The 12,705-nt window shown below is 45.4% G+C and overlaps 1 protein-coding gene across 2 annotated transcripts in view; it reads left to right on the plus strand.

Moving 5' to 3' along the window:
* Window position 1: 1 nt before the first annotated feature.
* LOC137293647 (nuclear pore complex protein Nup133-like) overlaps window positions 2–12,705 on the plus strand; it is a 55,682-nt gene continuing 42,978 nt past the window's right edge. For both annotated transcript variants that reach the window (XR_010957491.1, XM_067824317.1), the window contains exons 1-8: window positions 2–258; window positions 2,057–2,193; window positions 2,547–2,650; window positions 4,301–4,519; window positions 5,735–5,800; window positions 6,007–6,117; window positions 6,655–6,771; window positions 7,755–7,814. Coding sequence is in view for 1 of the 2 variants with exons in the window: in XM_067824317.1 (XP_067680418.1) it covers window positions 134–258; window positions 2,057–2,193; window positions 2,547–2,650; window positions 4,301–4,519; window positions 5,735–5,800; window positions 6,007–6,117; window positions 6,655–6,771; window positions 7,755–7,814 (939 nt within the window). In the remaining variant the exon portion in view is untranslated. The remainder of the gene's footprint in view (window positions 259–2,056; window positions 2,194–2,546; window positions 2,651–4,300; window positions 4,520–5,734; window positions 5,801–6,006; window positions 6,118–6,654; window positions 6,772–7,754; window positions 7,815–12,705) is intronic.

Consider the following 12,705-nt stretch of genomic DNA (forward strand, 5'->3'; position numbering starts at 1 on the left):
AGGGGACTTTCCCCGGTACCGGAAGCGATCTCATGCAATCACGCGGGAGTTGGAAAGAATTGAAAATAGGTACTTGTTTCACCGCAAAGATTTGTTGGCATTTTCAGATCCGTTTATCGGATATAGGGGCAACATGTTCACGCCACGTTCAACCCGTGCTAGAGCATCTCCTTTCACTCCGGGATCTCAACGTGCCTCTCAAACCAAACGATCATCCGGTGTGTTTACACCACAGAGCCGTCGACTTTCATCGTTAAGGTATCCCACATATTTGCCACATTTTTATTGCTACTCGACTTATTTTGTAGTGGTGTTATTGTATGGTGTGTGATGTGAGAACCGTCGATAATCTGTGGAGAAAGTGTTTGGAACTTGTCTCTTCAAATTCATTTTTTCATCATTGCATATTGTTGGCCCATCGTGTTCCTCGGTTTTCGCGCATGTAAGATATTATTGGCAACACTTAGCTCTTGCTTAGCAACACTGATGTAACTGTCAGTTATCATGTGCGGTCGTTTATCGTGGAATTACAGACTGGTAATAACCAAAAACAAAATCAGGATATGGCTCTACAGGGATCACTTTTGGCAGGGATATGGCGATTTTTTACCCACTGAAATGCAAAATAAACATTAAAATTTTAACATGTGGAGAAATTCCCATTGCTTATGCATGCTTACACAATGTAATAATGGAGCACCTTTAGAATTCAGCACCACAATTTCTCGTGAGGATGTTCTCAACCATGGGTCACTATCTCACATGTCACTAAGACAGGCAACCAGTTTGTGAGAACCTGTTGGATGTGAACCCTAACCCTAAACCCAAAACCCTTCAAATAATTTGGCCTACCTTTAGAATACAGCACCACAAACTTTAAAGACACGTCATAATACTATTTTACGTAATTGCAAGTGATTTTGTTTAAAAGCATGTTCTTGAAACAATGCCCTATGACGCCGGCATAGCAACAAGGTTGTTTCCGTGACGTCACAGGAATCACTAGCTAAATTTGCACATTGTGCAACAATGTGGAAGGTCGGTTAGCTGTCCGGCTAACAACCCAAATGTCGCGGGTTCGCGTACGATGGGTTCTACCAAACTGATTGCCTGTCTCACTGACATGTGACCTACGGCTGGGAACGTCCTCTCGACAAATTGTGCTAAATTCTAAAGGTGCTTCAATAATTCTTTTAAATAGAATACATTGACCGAACCAGCACGAAAATGGCTGACATGTCAAGTGTAAGGAATTCTTACCACTGCGAAAAATAAATACAAATAAACTCCATTTCAGTGTAGTGGTGCAAATGAATGACAAAGATATATATGTATATTAGTTTACATTTATAATTCATTTGATCCAAATATTCACGTTTGAAACCGAAATATAAAATATATTTAGATTATTTAAATTGACCAAAACTGGGAATGATAGAATATGGCAAAATGTTACCAATGTAAGGCATTCTGCAAAAGTAGACAAAATAAAACACCTCAGCACCTCTTAATACAAAGAAATATGAGTATATTAGTCAATAGAGAATATTAAAACTGGTGCTTGCGAAAACTTGCGCATCACCTGTGAACTACTACTAGAAATTCGTAACATCGTTGGGTTTCTGCAAGGACATGGCTGGTTGAGATGAAACATCAGTGAGCGGAGCTTATACGCACTTGCTGAGCTTGATGAACTTGTAGCTATGCTGGTGTCATAGAGCATTGTTTCAAGAACGTGCTTTTGAACTAAATCATTTGCAGTTACTTAAAAGGGTATTATGACATGTTTTTAAAGTTTTTCATGCTGTATTCTAAAGGTAGGCTGTAATAACATGGAAATATTAATTAATTTCTTCTTAAAATCCCACTGTTCAGATTAGGGAAGGGATTTCCCCCTCATCGACCATTTGCACCAGAGTGATCCCTGTCTCTATGCATAGTAGCCAAGAGTTACGATGCAGTTCTATACAGTCAAGACATGAATGTCATAGCTTTTGGTTATACACACAGTACCCAAACTTGTCTGTTTAATGTGTTATTATTTTGATTGTTTCAGAAGCCACACTCCTTCAAAATCCAACCGATCTCTGCAGACATCTCAGATAGTTGATGACGTCAGCTCACAACACCGTGTTGAGAGTTTTGGGGTCCCTCTCCCTGTTTTGATCACAGAAGCTCTCACCCTAGCTGACAGTAGGTCCAGAGGAGATTACAAGTATACATCAACATACAGGACATGCAGTCTCAAATGATCCTTTTAGAATTCAAGTTGTGTGTCTGTCTGTGTAGCATTCTGATACTGTATGGGCATTCTTGAAAAGTCACAAAAAGCAGAAGTATTTTTTTTCTAAAATACATTGTGATTATTTCTCCATGCAGGTACAGTGTGGGAGCCTTGTGATGCTGCTAGAATCATTGCTAAATTTTGTAATTGTTATTCTCACTGACTTTTGACATGATCTTCTGATCAACTTATATACTATGATATAACTGATATTCTGATGAACTTCCCAACTTATGTTCATAAACTGTTTGGTATCTTGCAGGAAACACAGAGATCACCGTTAACATAGACCCATCTGGGTGGGCGTGGCTGGTAGGAGGTCGCAAACTGTTTGTGTGGAGATACAAGCCTCAGCCAGGAACTAGAGTGAGTCACGGCAACTTCACAGAAATTTTTAAGTTTGTGTGATTGTAGTTTGCATTTCTTTCACTGGTTAGTAGAGTTGTGACGATTAATCGATGCGCAAGTTATTGCGATTCAAGAGCTGCACGATACAATACATCGATGCGATTGTCATGTATGGATTCAACACGATACTTACATACTTAGCAATTTACGAAAACACTGTCTCCCCTTCTATTTAGATTTTCTTGGAAAATATTGCCATGGACATGCTCCGACTGAGATAATTCTCACAAATTTATTTTGTTATCTGTGCAAAAAAGTCAGATGTGCCAATGTTGATCCCTGCTGTTCCATTTTTTGGGAAACACTACTTTACTGACACATGCTAAACATTTTTAATAAAATGTCTTTCATGATGACATGTTTTGTTTTTCTTGGAAGAAGAATACCTTCCCTGAAATGATAACATAACAGCACATTATTTCTAGTACTTTTGTTTTTCTGTATACAAGGACAAAATATTGTGATACATATCGCATCATATGTATCAGACTACCAGTATCGTGATACATATCGTATTGTGGCGTGGGCGTATCGTCACAACTCTAGTGGTTAGGATGCCCTCTTATTTATCTGGCCTTTCAGTTTCCATAACCTTTCAGAGGGCACTCTTTCGTGCATTTTCTTCCTGTTATCAAAGTGTTGTGACTCTGATAAAATACCATGTACATACATCACGATCCGCAAGCGGGAGTATAAAAGTTGTGTACTCCTGCTACAAAAGTCATATCACCCTGCTACGCTTCGGTGACGACGCGAAGTGTGAAAAGCGCGCATCGACAAGCCTTTAGTAACGTGCGGTGCAGTTAGGTCAAACGATCAGCTGGTGTCAACATGGCAGCAAGTCGATTCGATGCGTGTTGTTTTGTTTTGATTTAGTGAAAACATTCAGCTAGATAAATGAGTTATCACATCGTGTCAAGGGAAATATGGGGTTTTATCAGTCCCTTGTAAGGTTGTATTCCCTGAGCCAACTGATAAAACCAAGTATTTCCCTCAACACAATGTAATAACTTACATTGTACATTCATTGTGTCAATGTTTGTATGAATTTAAAAAAACACTAATGACGGTAGTTTTGAATTAGAATGACAAGGGTTCATTAAAAGTCCTGCATAAAAGTATGGTCATTTTGTTTGGAAACTGATATCCCCATATGTTGCATTATGTTCAAAAACCTTTCATTGGAATCACTAATAATGCAACTTTTCCAACTATTTGCCCCTATGTATTTGTATCCTTTGGTGGTGAGAAACATCCAAAGCTGGAGAAATGTGTTGGAATTAGTGGAGAAAACCATATTTATGCTATCAGTGGGACAACTATATGGGGCTTAATGCCCTTGATCTCTGAAGAGGAAGATGGGAAAATATACATACAGTGATTGTTGATGTAAAACATCAGGTGATCCATGTGCACAACATTAACATAATGACATTAACTGTTGCCTCATGGACATGTATTATCAGATACTGAAATTATTTTTGAGTCATTCTAAAAAGACAATGTTAGAAAAAGTCATTTGGGTACTGGCACCATGAACATTGTTCAGAAGTTTTTCATACGTTTATTATGTTCAGAATGTTCAGTGCTCACTTGATGTGTTGCCAGGGTGTGCTTTGTAAAGAACTGACTTTGCCTCCAAGTGACCTTGCCCACAGTGCTGAGAGGGTGTGTGTGATCCCCAGCGACAACCAGCCTGCTGCATGTGTGGCTGTATCACCAGAGGGGGTAGTTCGGTACTGGCCCAACATCGCATACGAGTCATCAACAGGCGAAGTCAGCGCTGAGCTCAAAGGAGAAGAATGTGCATGTGTCATCAACTTCCAGGTAACACTTGTATTGCTTTTGTGATGAGGGCAGTGCGATAGCCTAGTTGTTAAACCGTTTGCTTGTCATGTCGAAATCCTCTTTTCAATTCCTCACAAGGGTAGAGTGTGTCAAGCCCATTTCTGGTGTGCCCAGCGTTGGCATTGGTTCAAAATTACTGAATTATTGCTATCAGTGATGTGAAACCTGACTCACTTACTCTTTTGATGCATATTTATGAGGACACAATTGTGTACTGCAGTACACTGTTGTAGTATATTGTCTGTAGTGAGTGAGTGAGTTTGGTTTTACGCCGCACTCAGCAATATTCCAGCCATATGGCGGCGGTCTGTAAATAATCGAGTCTGGACCAGACAATCCAGTGATCAACAACATGAGCATTGGTCTGCGCAATTGGGAACCGATGACATGTGTCAACCAAGTCAGCGAGCCTAACCACCCGATCCTGTTAGTCGCCTCTTACGACAAGCATAGTCGCCTTTTATGGCAAGCATGGGTTGCTGAAGGCCTATTCTACCACGGGACCTTCATGGGTCATATTGTCTGTAATCTGGTGTGAAGGGTGAAAGGTAAACAAGTGTTGTAATAATGGCTGCTGAACTAACATTCTTCTTCTTCAGGTGTAAGTTGACTAAATGCTTCATGGAAGAGACCAGAGAAGATCTGGGGTAGAATAGGTCTTCAGCAACCAATGTTTGCCACAAAAAGCAACTATGCTTGTCAAGAGAGGCGACTATCGGGATTGGGTGGTCAGACTCACTGACGTTTAAATATGTCATCGTTTTCCAGTTGAGCAGACGGATGCTCATGCTGTTAATCACTGGATTGTCTGGTCCAGACTCGATTATTTACAGACCGCCGCCATATAGCTGGAATATTGCTGATGCGACTAAAAACTAATTTCATTTACACCATCACTCACTATCAATTACACCAATGACATTTTCTTTTGTTTCAATTTCTTTAGCCAATGTACAATGCCTACATCATCTTTAATTTGATATCTAAATGTCCATGGCAAATAACATCAGTTTTCCATGTTAGTGTCAATTGGAATAATTGTGTCTTTAGCTTTAACTTAGTTTAATCCAAATTCTCCTTCTAGAATGTGTGTCTCTCTTCTCATACTTGATTTTTTAATTAAGCTTTTTAAATTGCAATGTCTGTGCACCTGATTGTTCACCATGTATTCACGATGTCTTTTCTTCCTAACAGCCATTCGGATGTCTCCTGGCCACCACTACCAGCTCCCTCATACTGCTGACTACCAACCCTGGACAGGTATGTACTCACACACTCACAGACGAACAGACATGCATGCAGACACACAGCATACAGTGTTCCCTAACAGGATACAGGAAGGAGATGGAATGGTCCTACCACACAAGCATCACACCAGATGAAGAAAGAAATTTGGAGAAATTATAAAATTACTTCAAGCGTAATTGTTTTGAGTCTTTACTGCATGAAAGATGTTCTTCTTGCAGAACACCATCATGTGCCAGCCCCTGAAGGCAGCCCAGGGTATGTTTGCTGGCATTGGTCGCAGGATGTCATCTTTCATATTTGGAGCTTCTCCCATGCAGACAATGGGTGCTGTAAGTATTCGCATACATCATGAACTGGCTTTAAAGTAATGTTTGAATGGTTGTCTCAAGGGCTGCAAGGATTCACCCAGAGCCCAATTCGATTTTTGATACTGACTGACCTCTCGATGTGATTCTTCATCTGTATAACTCATTTAAGTCTCAGAGTCCGCCTTTTTAGCGTGAAATATATTGTCTACTTGGTTATGTCTTCTGACAACAATTCTCTTTGGATAACAGACTCTGCATCAGCCAGTGACATTTTGATTTATTTCATGGCTCGAAGCTGCTTGTGTTGGAGTGAAAATCTTTTTGTGCCTGTGTGGAAATAGTTTAAATAGACATTCAAATAGCAAATCGAAATAGTGATAATGATTATCGAAAATCAGAACTAAGGTGTCAGATTTAATTTTCGATAAATCAAACTGAATCATTGCAGCCCTAGTTGTTACTTTTGTATGTCAGTGAAAGTCATACATAAATCTGTCACCACCATACAGATATTTCTCTAGCTGGTGTTAAGAGTTTTACAACTGTTTACTTCTTCAGCCTTTCCAAGCTATTGTCCCAGGAGATGAAGATGAGGAGGAGATGAGTCGACCATTCTTTGTCTTGTCAGGAACATATGTACAGAAGTGGGAGATCTCCAACTCAGGCCCAGAGAAGGTTTGTACATCTCATTGCTGTTGTTACCAAGTGTTACTGGAACACCTCTAGTTTAGGGTCCAGCTCCTCAGTAATAAATCAGTGATTGTAAAGTGAAACCACTTATCTTATATTAGTATCATTTGCAGGGTTCAGTTCAAATAAACTTATCACGTTGACTAGCTATCACAGGTATACTTGTATCATTTCTGGCCGAATTTGCCACTACAAGTTATCTCGTGTGTACATCAGTGGTATTTAAAAGCAAGGATCACATGTTGGCAAAATAGACACAAGAAACAAACATCTCCTGTCGTTCCTTGTTACCGCCAGGAGATGGTTGCTTCTTCTGCATGTAGAACTTGCTTTAACATACCACTGATCTAACTTGTAGTGGGAAAATCGATGAGAATTGATGCTTTAAGTATATTTGCAGTGGAAGTCAATGTGCTATGCAGTTGTTATACTCATGACTGAATGACAGTGGTCTGAATGCAACTGGGACATGATAACATGTCACCCATGTCAGTGTACTTGGCAACCTAGACCCTGTTAGCCACTTCATTAGACACATGGGTTACTGAAGACCAATGTTTTAGATGTTTAAGATACAAGTGACAGATGTTAGTACTGGACTGTGGTTATTGCACCAGTAATTTCTTCAGTACCATCATTAGCTGTCGCAGTGGGGTAGCCCAGTGGTTAAAGTGTTTGTGCATCTCACAGTAGGCACGAGTTTGATTCCCCACATGGGTAGAATGGGTGAAGCCCATTTCTGGTTTTCTCCACCATGATATTGCTGGAAAACTGCTTCAAGATTTGTCAAACACAATTCACACACTCACCAATGAGTATCGGTTAATTAACTCTAGACCTGTTCACTCTGTGAAATGGACAAAACTGGAGTACAAAGCAACTGCACTTGCTCACTCACTCACTCACTCTGTCACTCACTGTACAGGCAAGATGCATATAGTTTCATTGTATTTCTTTTCCTTGTTCAGCTTCTGTATCAAGTGGATGTGGACAGACTGTTCAGAGAAGCACTGGCTCGCAAAACCTGGGTGAGTAGGCACTTTTGAGAGTGATTCTTGCAGGCATTGACTTGTTTTAAAGAAATGATTCTTTTTCATAGAGATCCTCCTTGGGGTACTTATAAGCATTTAAATGTTCTTTAAATACTCGCGACTGTTGTAACTATATTTTTTCAATAAAATATATACAAAACAAGAAACATTGTTTTTGTCTTGTGAGACCACCCCTACAGGGCCCCTGGCCCCGTGACAGCCAAGAGCTGGTAACTCTTCAGACTATAGCCTCCAGCAAAACACTTCCTTTTCTGTCGCCCGCCTATGCAGACGTGCTTCAGCGTTCTCAGAGATTCTTGCTACAAAGACAAAGACAAGTACTAAGATGAGTACCTCAGAGGCTCAAACCGTATGTATGGTTTCTTTATCAGACGCATGGGCGCATTAGGAATCATTTTTTACAGTTTACTTGTCAAACTGTTGTAACTTTTGCCGTCCTTGTTGGTAGCCACGTGGTTAGCGTAATGGTGGAAGGCAAACCTTTTTTCCCGCCAAAACTTTTTAGTTTTATGGCGGTCTTTTTTAAAAAAAGTAAGCTTGTGTAGCTATGCTTTTATGTACTTTATTCTTGTTATCTCCATATTTACTACTATTTTTTATAAAAATATGTCGTAAACTATGGTGTAGTGGCACTTAGCTTTTACCTTAACTATGTACATAGTTTTAGTTTTAGCTTTGCGCCCATGCGTGTCTTGTTTTATTGTTGTTTATTATGCAACACTTGGAGGTTATTTGTTGCCTTGCAGTTTAAATCCTGCTCAACATGCAAATCCTCCATTCCGGCTAAAGACCTGCATGATGTATGTCTAAGATGCCTAGTGGAATGTCATCACGACGATCAGTCTTGTGATGTGTGCGCGGGGTTTACCCCTCAGACCAGAAAGTCTAGACACGCGGACTTCTTGTTCTATTCCAACTTACTGAAGGCGGGGGGGGGGATATCTGGGCTCAGGACCCTCCATCTAAGCACTCCCACAAAAAGAAAGGCGCAGCCTCTTCTTCGGAGGGGTCGGTTAAGAAGGCCAGGGTGTCTATGGACCCTTCCCCTTCTTCTGCCGTTGTATCCTCAGCACCTACCCCTACTTCGCAAGCACCATTAATCTCTGTTGATTCAATTAATGCCTTGTTTCAGCAACAGATGTCTTCGGTACAATCAATGATAGATTCGGCGCTGTCCGGTTTCCGAAAGGAACTGGACGCCCGATCTTCATTGAGCGGCCATGGTGGTTCAATGGAGGGAGGCCGCGGCCCGGGCTTAGGCTCGGAGAACGCTCCTCCCTCTGGGCAGCCGTCCTGCGCTTCGGGCGTTCAGGCGGATGTGCCTAGGGCAGTCGACCCCAGCTTGTCCCGTGGGGCAAGTGGGGCAACGACGCCCGGTGTCGGCGGCTTGACCTCAGTCAGCGCGCCTGGTGCCACGGTGGGCAGGCAGTCTAGTGCTGCCCAGCCGCTGGGGGCATCGACATCCTATCCATTTCCTGGGCTCTCGGGTCACCCTCCGGTGGGGGGCTTGCCCCAGTTGCCCAGGCGACCTAGTTCGGGCTCTGGCAGGGGCGAACCTAGCGGCTCGGCCCTTCTTAGTCTCTCTGCTCCTGCGAGTTCCGTCTCGGTAGCGCCCTCGACAGGTTTGCTTTACGGTGAAGGTTCCCTGTCCGAGGAGCGTGAGGAGATGGATATTGAGGAGGAGGGGATTGGGGAGGAGTGCGAGTCGGAGGTCACGTACTCATTCGGTTCGTCCCTCAGACAGGTTAGAGAAAAAATTGCCGAGGTCTTACCTCAGGTTTCTATTCCTGTGTCGGAGCCCGACCCCTTGGAGTTTCGGCTCCAGGGGGGAGGCGTTTGCGCCTACTAAGGTCGCCGAGGCGAGGTTGCGTCTGCTCCCATCGCTGGTCGGGGAGGTAGTGAATCCGCTCCTTTCGGGTACCCGGTCGCGCTTTGATCTCCCGGAGATTAGCCGCCGGTATCAACTGGATGAGGATTCGGTATTCGAACCGATAGTGGTGGACGAGTGTGTGTACGCCTCGGTCACCCTGGGGGGTCCTCCTCCTCTTCCTTGGCCTCGGCCAGGCAGGGCCGGCGGCTGCTGCCCTTCTCCATGGCCGCTCCAGTGCTAAGGTCCGCCTATCGTTCCTTTGAGGAGCAATATAGGTGTGCGGCCCAGCAGCTGAGAGTAGTGGTCCATTCAGCTTACCTTTCTGCTTTGCAGGGGCCGCTGTTGGATCATGGGAGCACTGCTGACGACTCTCCGTCGGCAATGTTGGGTCGGCAGCTTACGGACGTGCACTCTCATCTGGCGAGGGACAGCATCAGGTGCTGTGCCAGCCAGATGATGGGGGCCGTCATGGGGTTGCGTCGGTTATGGCTATCCGTAGCCAGGTACTCTCCCGCTACCCAACAGGCACTCCTGGCTCTGCCCTACAGGTTGGGATCTTCCCTCTTCCCTGGGGCATTACAGGTTGTGCGGGAGGCCGCGGAGGCTGTTAGCACTTTCACGGACTCTAAGCCCTTGTTAGAGCAACCCTCCTCGTCTCGCCAACGGCCTCCCACTCTTGCTTCGGCTTACCCTTCGGCGCCAGCGAAGGAAGGTGCTAAGTGGACTGCTCCGCTGCAGCACAAACGAAGCAAGAGGGCGAAAGGCAAAGGCAAGGGGCCTGCGTTGCAGCAGTCGCAGCAACAGCAGCCTTTTCGGGGCACAGGGAAGCCTGCCCCAGCTTCCCGTTAAACATTTGCCCAGAGCCTTTGGTGTCCCCCACACAAGCAGGCGGAGAACTGCCGACGGTGGGGGGTGCATTGCCTTGCGCCAGAAGTCCCTGTAGGCGGCAGGCTGTCACTATTCCTTTCGGAATGGCAGGCAGTTACTTCAAATCCCTGGGTCCTGTCCACAGTCAGGGATGGCCATATGCCACAGTGGAAGCGAGACCCTCCACGCTTCTCAGGGATTCGGCACACACCGGTGCCGTTCTCCCGGGAAAAAGCAGAGGTCCTCCGTGCCGAGGTCCAGTCGTTACTGGACAAGGCTGCCATCGAGATGGTTCCGGAAGGTCAACAAGAAGACGGGTTTTATTCCACGTACTTCCTTGTGACCAAGAAGGACGGAGGGTTCAGACTGATCTTGAATCTCAAAGGGCTGAACAAGTTCATAGAGGTTCCGTCCTTCAGGATGGAGACACTGCGGTCAGTGATCTCTTCCTCAGAGACAGGGGAGTGGCTCACGTCAATCGATCTCAAGGACGCTTACCTCCATGTTCCGATACACTCCGAGTTCAAGAAATACCTTCGGTTTTCGTTCGACGGGAAGTGTTATCAGTTTCGGGTTCTACCCTTCGGCATCTCCACGGCGCCGAGGGTGTTCACCAAACTTATGTTGATTCCGGCTCAGCTGGCCAGGTCACAGGGCAGATGTTGTCATCCGTACCTGGACGATTGGCTTTTGAGGGCCCTCAGGCTCCTGTTATCACACGATGCCACACAACAAGTGATGGACATCCTGTTGAAGCTCGGCTGGATCATCAATCTCAAGAAATCAGACCTGACCCCTACGCAGGATCTGGTGTTCTTGGGGGCACGGTTCAATACGGCTCAGGGGATTGTTTCCCTAGCCCCAGACCACATCGTCAAAGTTCAGAGAACTGTTTTTCAGTTTCTCGAGTTCCCCAGAGCCACAGCAAGAACTTGGCTTCATTTGCTGGGCACTATGGCGGCTACAGTGGACGTGGTCTGGCGTGCGAGGTTGAGGATGCGACCCATTCAACAGGCATTAGCCCAGTTGTGGTCCCATTCGGAGAGCTACGAGACTATTCTCGAGACTCCCACTTGGTTGATTCCTCACCTGCAGTGGTGGACGGAAGTCGGAAATCTGTCCAGGGGGATCCCCTTAGAGACACCGACACCTTCCCTCTCGATTCAGACGGACGCCTCCCTCACAGGCTGGGGGGGCGTCCTGGGCGAACTATCGGTCTCGGGCCGTTGGGCTGAGGACGAAGTTACCCTACACATCAATGTGTTGGAATTGAGAGCAGTCCGCCGGGTGTTCGAGAGCTTTGTGGAGTCAGTGCGGGGTCAAGTGGTTCACCTAGAGATGGACAACCAGACCGCTATGATGTATATCCTGAAGCAAGGCGGCACAGTGTCTCCGTCCCTCCTTCAGGAGGCGTGGCAGTTTCTGCTGTGGTGCGACCAGTTCGACATTCGGGTACTCCCCTTTTTTCCTCCCGGGCATAGACAACGTCCGCGCAGATGCGCTATCGAGACGTATACTAGCCCCACACAAGTGGATGCTGCATCGGGGGATATTCGGGATTATTTCCCAGTGGTTTGGGTCGTTCCAGGTAGATCTGTTTGCCTCTGGGGCGACGAATCAGATTCCTGTGTTTTGCTCAAGGATACCAGATCCGAGAGCGATAAGCCAACAACGCCTTTCTGCTCGATTGGACAGACAGAGTGCTGTGGGGTTCCCACCAGTTCCTCTGATCTCAAGAGTCCTCTTGCTGCTGACCGCACAACCGGCTTGGCTGCTTGTGCTTCTGGCACCGCTTTGGTCGGCTCAAAGCGGGTTTCCGGTAATTTTCAGGTTTCTGGCTCAGCCTCCTGTACTATTACCCTTTCGACCGGACTTACTATCCCAGAACGGAGTGCCACACCCCAATCACAGGATTCAGTGGGTGGCTTGGCTGCTGTCCGGAGTCGCCTCCATGCGAGAGGAATTCCTGCACCAGTTGCAGACACAATTCTGGCTTTGCGGAGGGATTCGATGAACGTTTGATATGAGGATAGATGGGCCTGTTATGCGCGCTGGTGTGTCGACAGGGGGTTTCTCGATCCCTTTTCTGCAGATCTAGTATCTGTGTTGGAGTTTCTGCAATCTAAACTG

Source organism: Haliotis asinina, chromosome 8 (genome assembly GCF_037392515.1).
Source record: "Haliotis asinina isolate JCU_RB_2024 chromosome 8, JCU_Hal_asi_v2, whole genome shotgun sequence".
Taxonomy (NCBI): Eukaryota; Metazoa; Mollusca; class Gastropoda; order Lepetellida; family Haliotidae; genus Haliotis; species Haliotis asinina.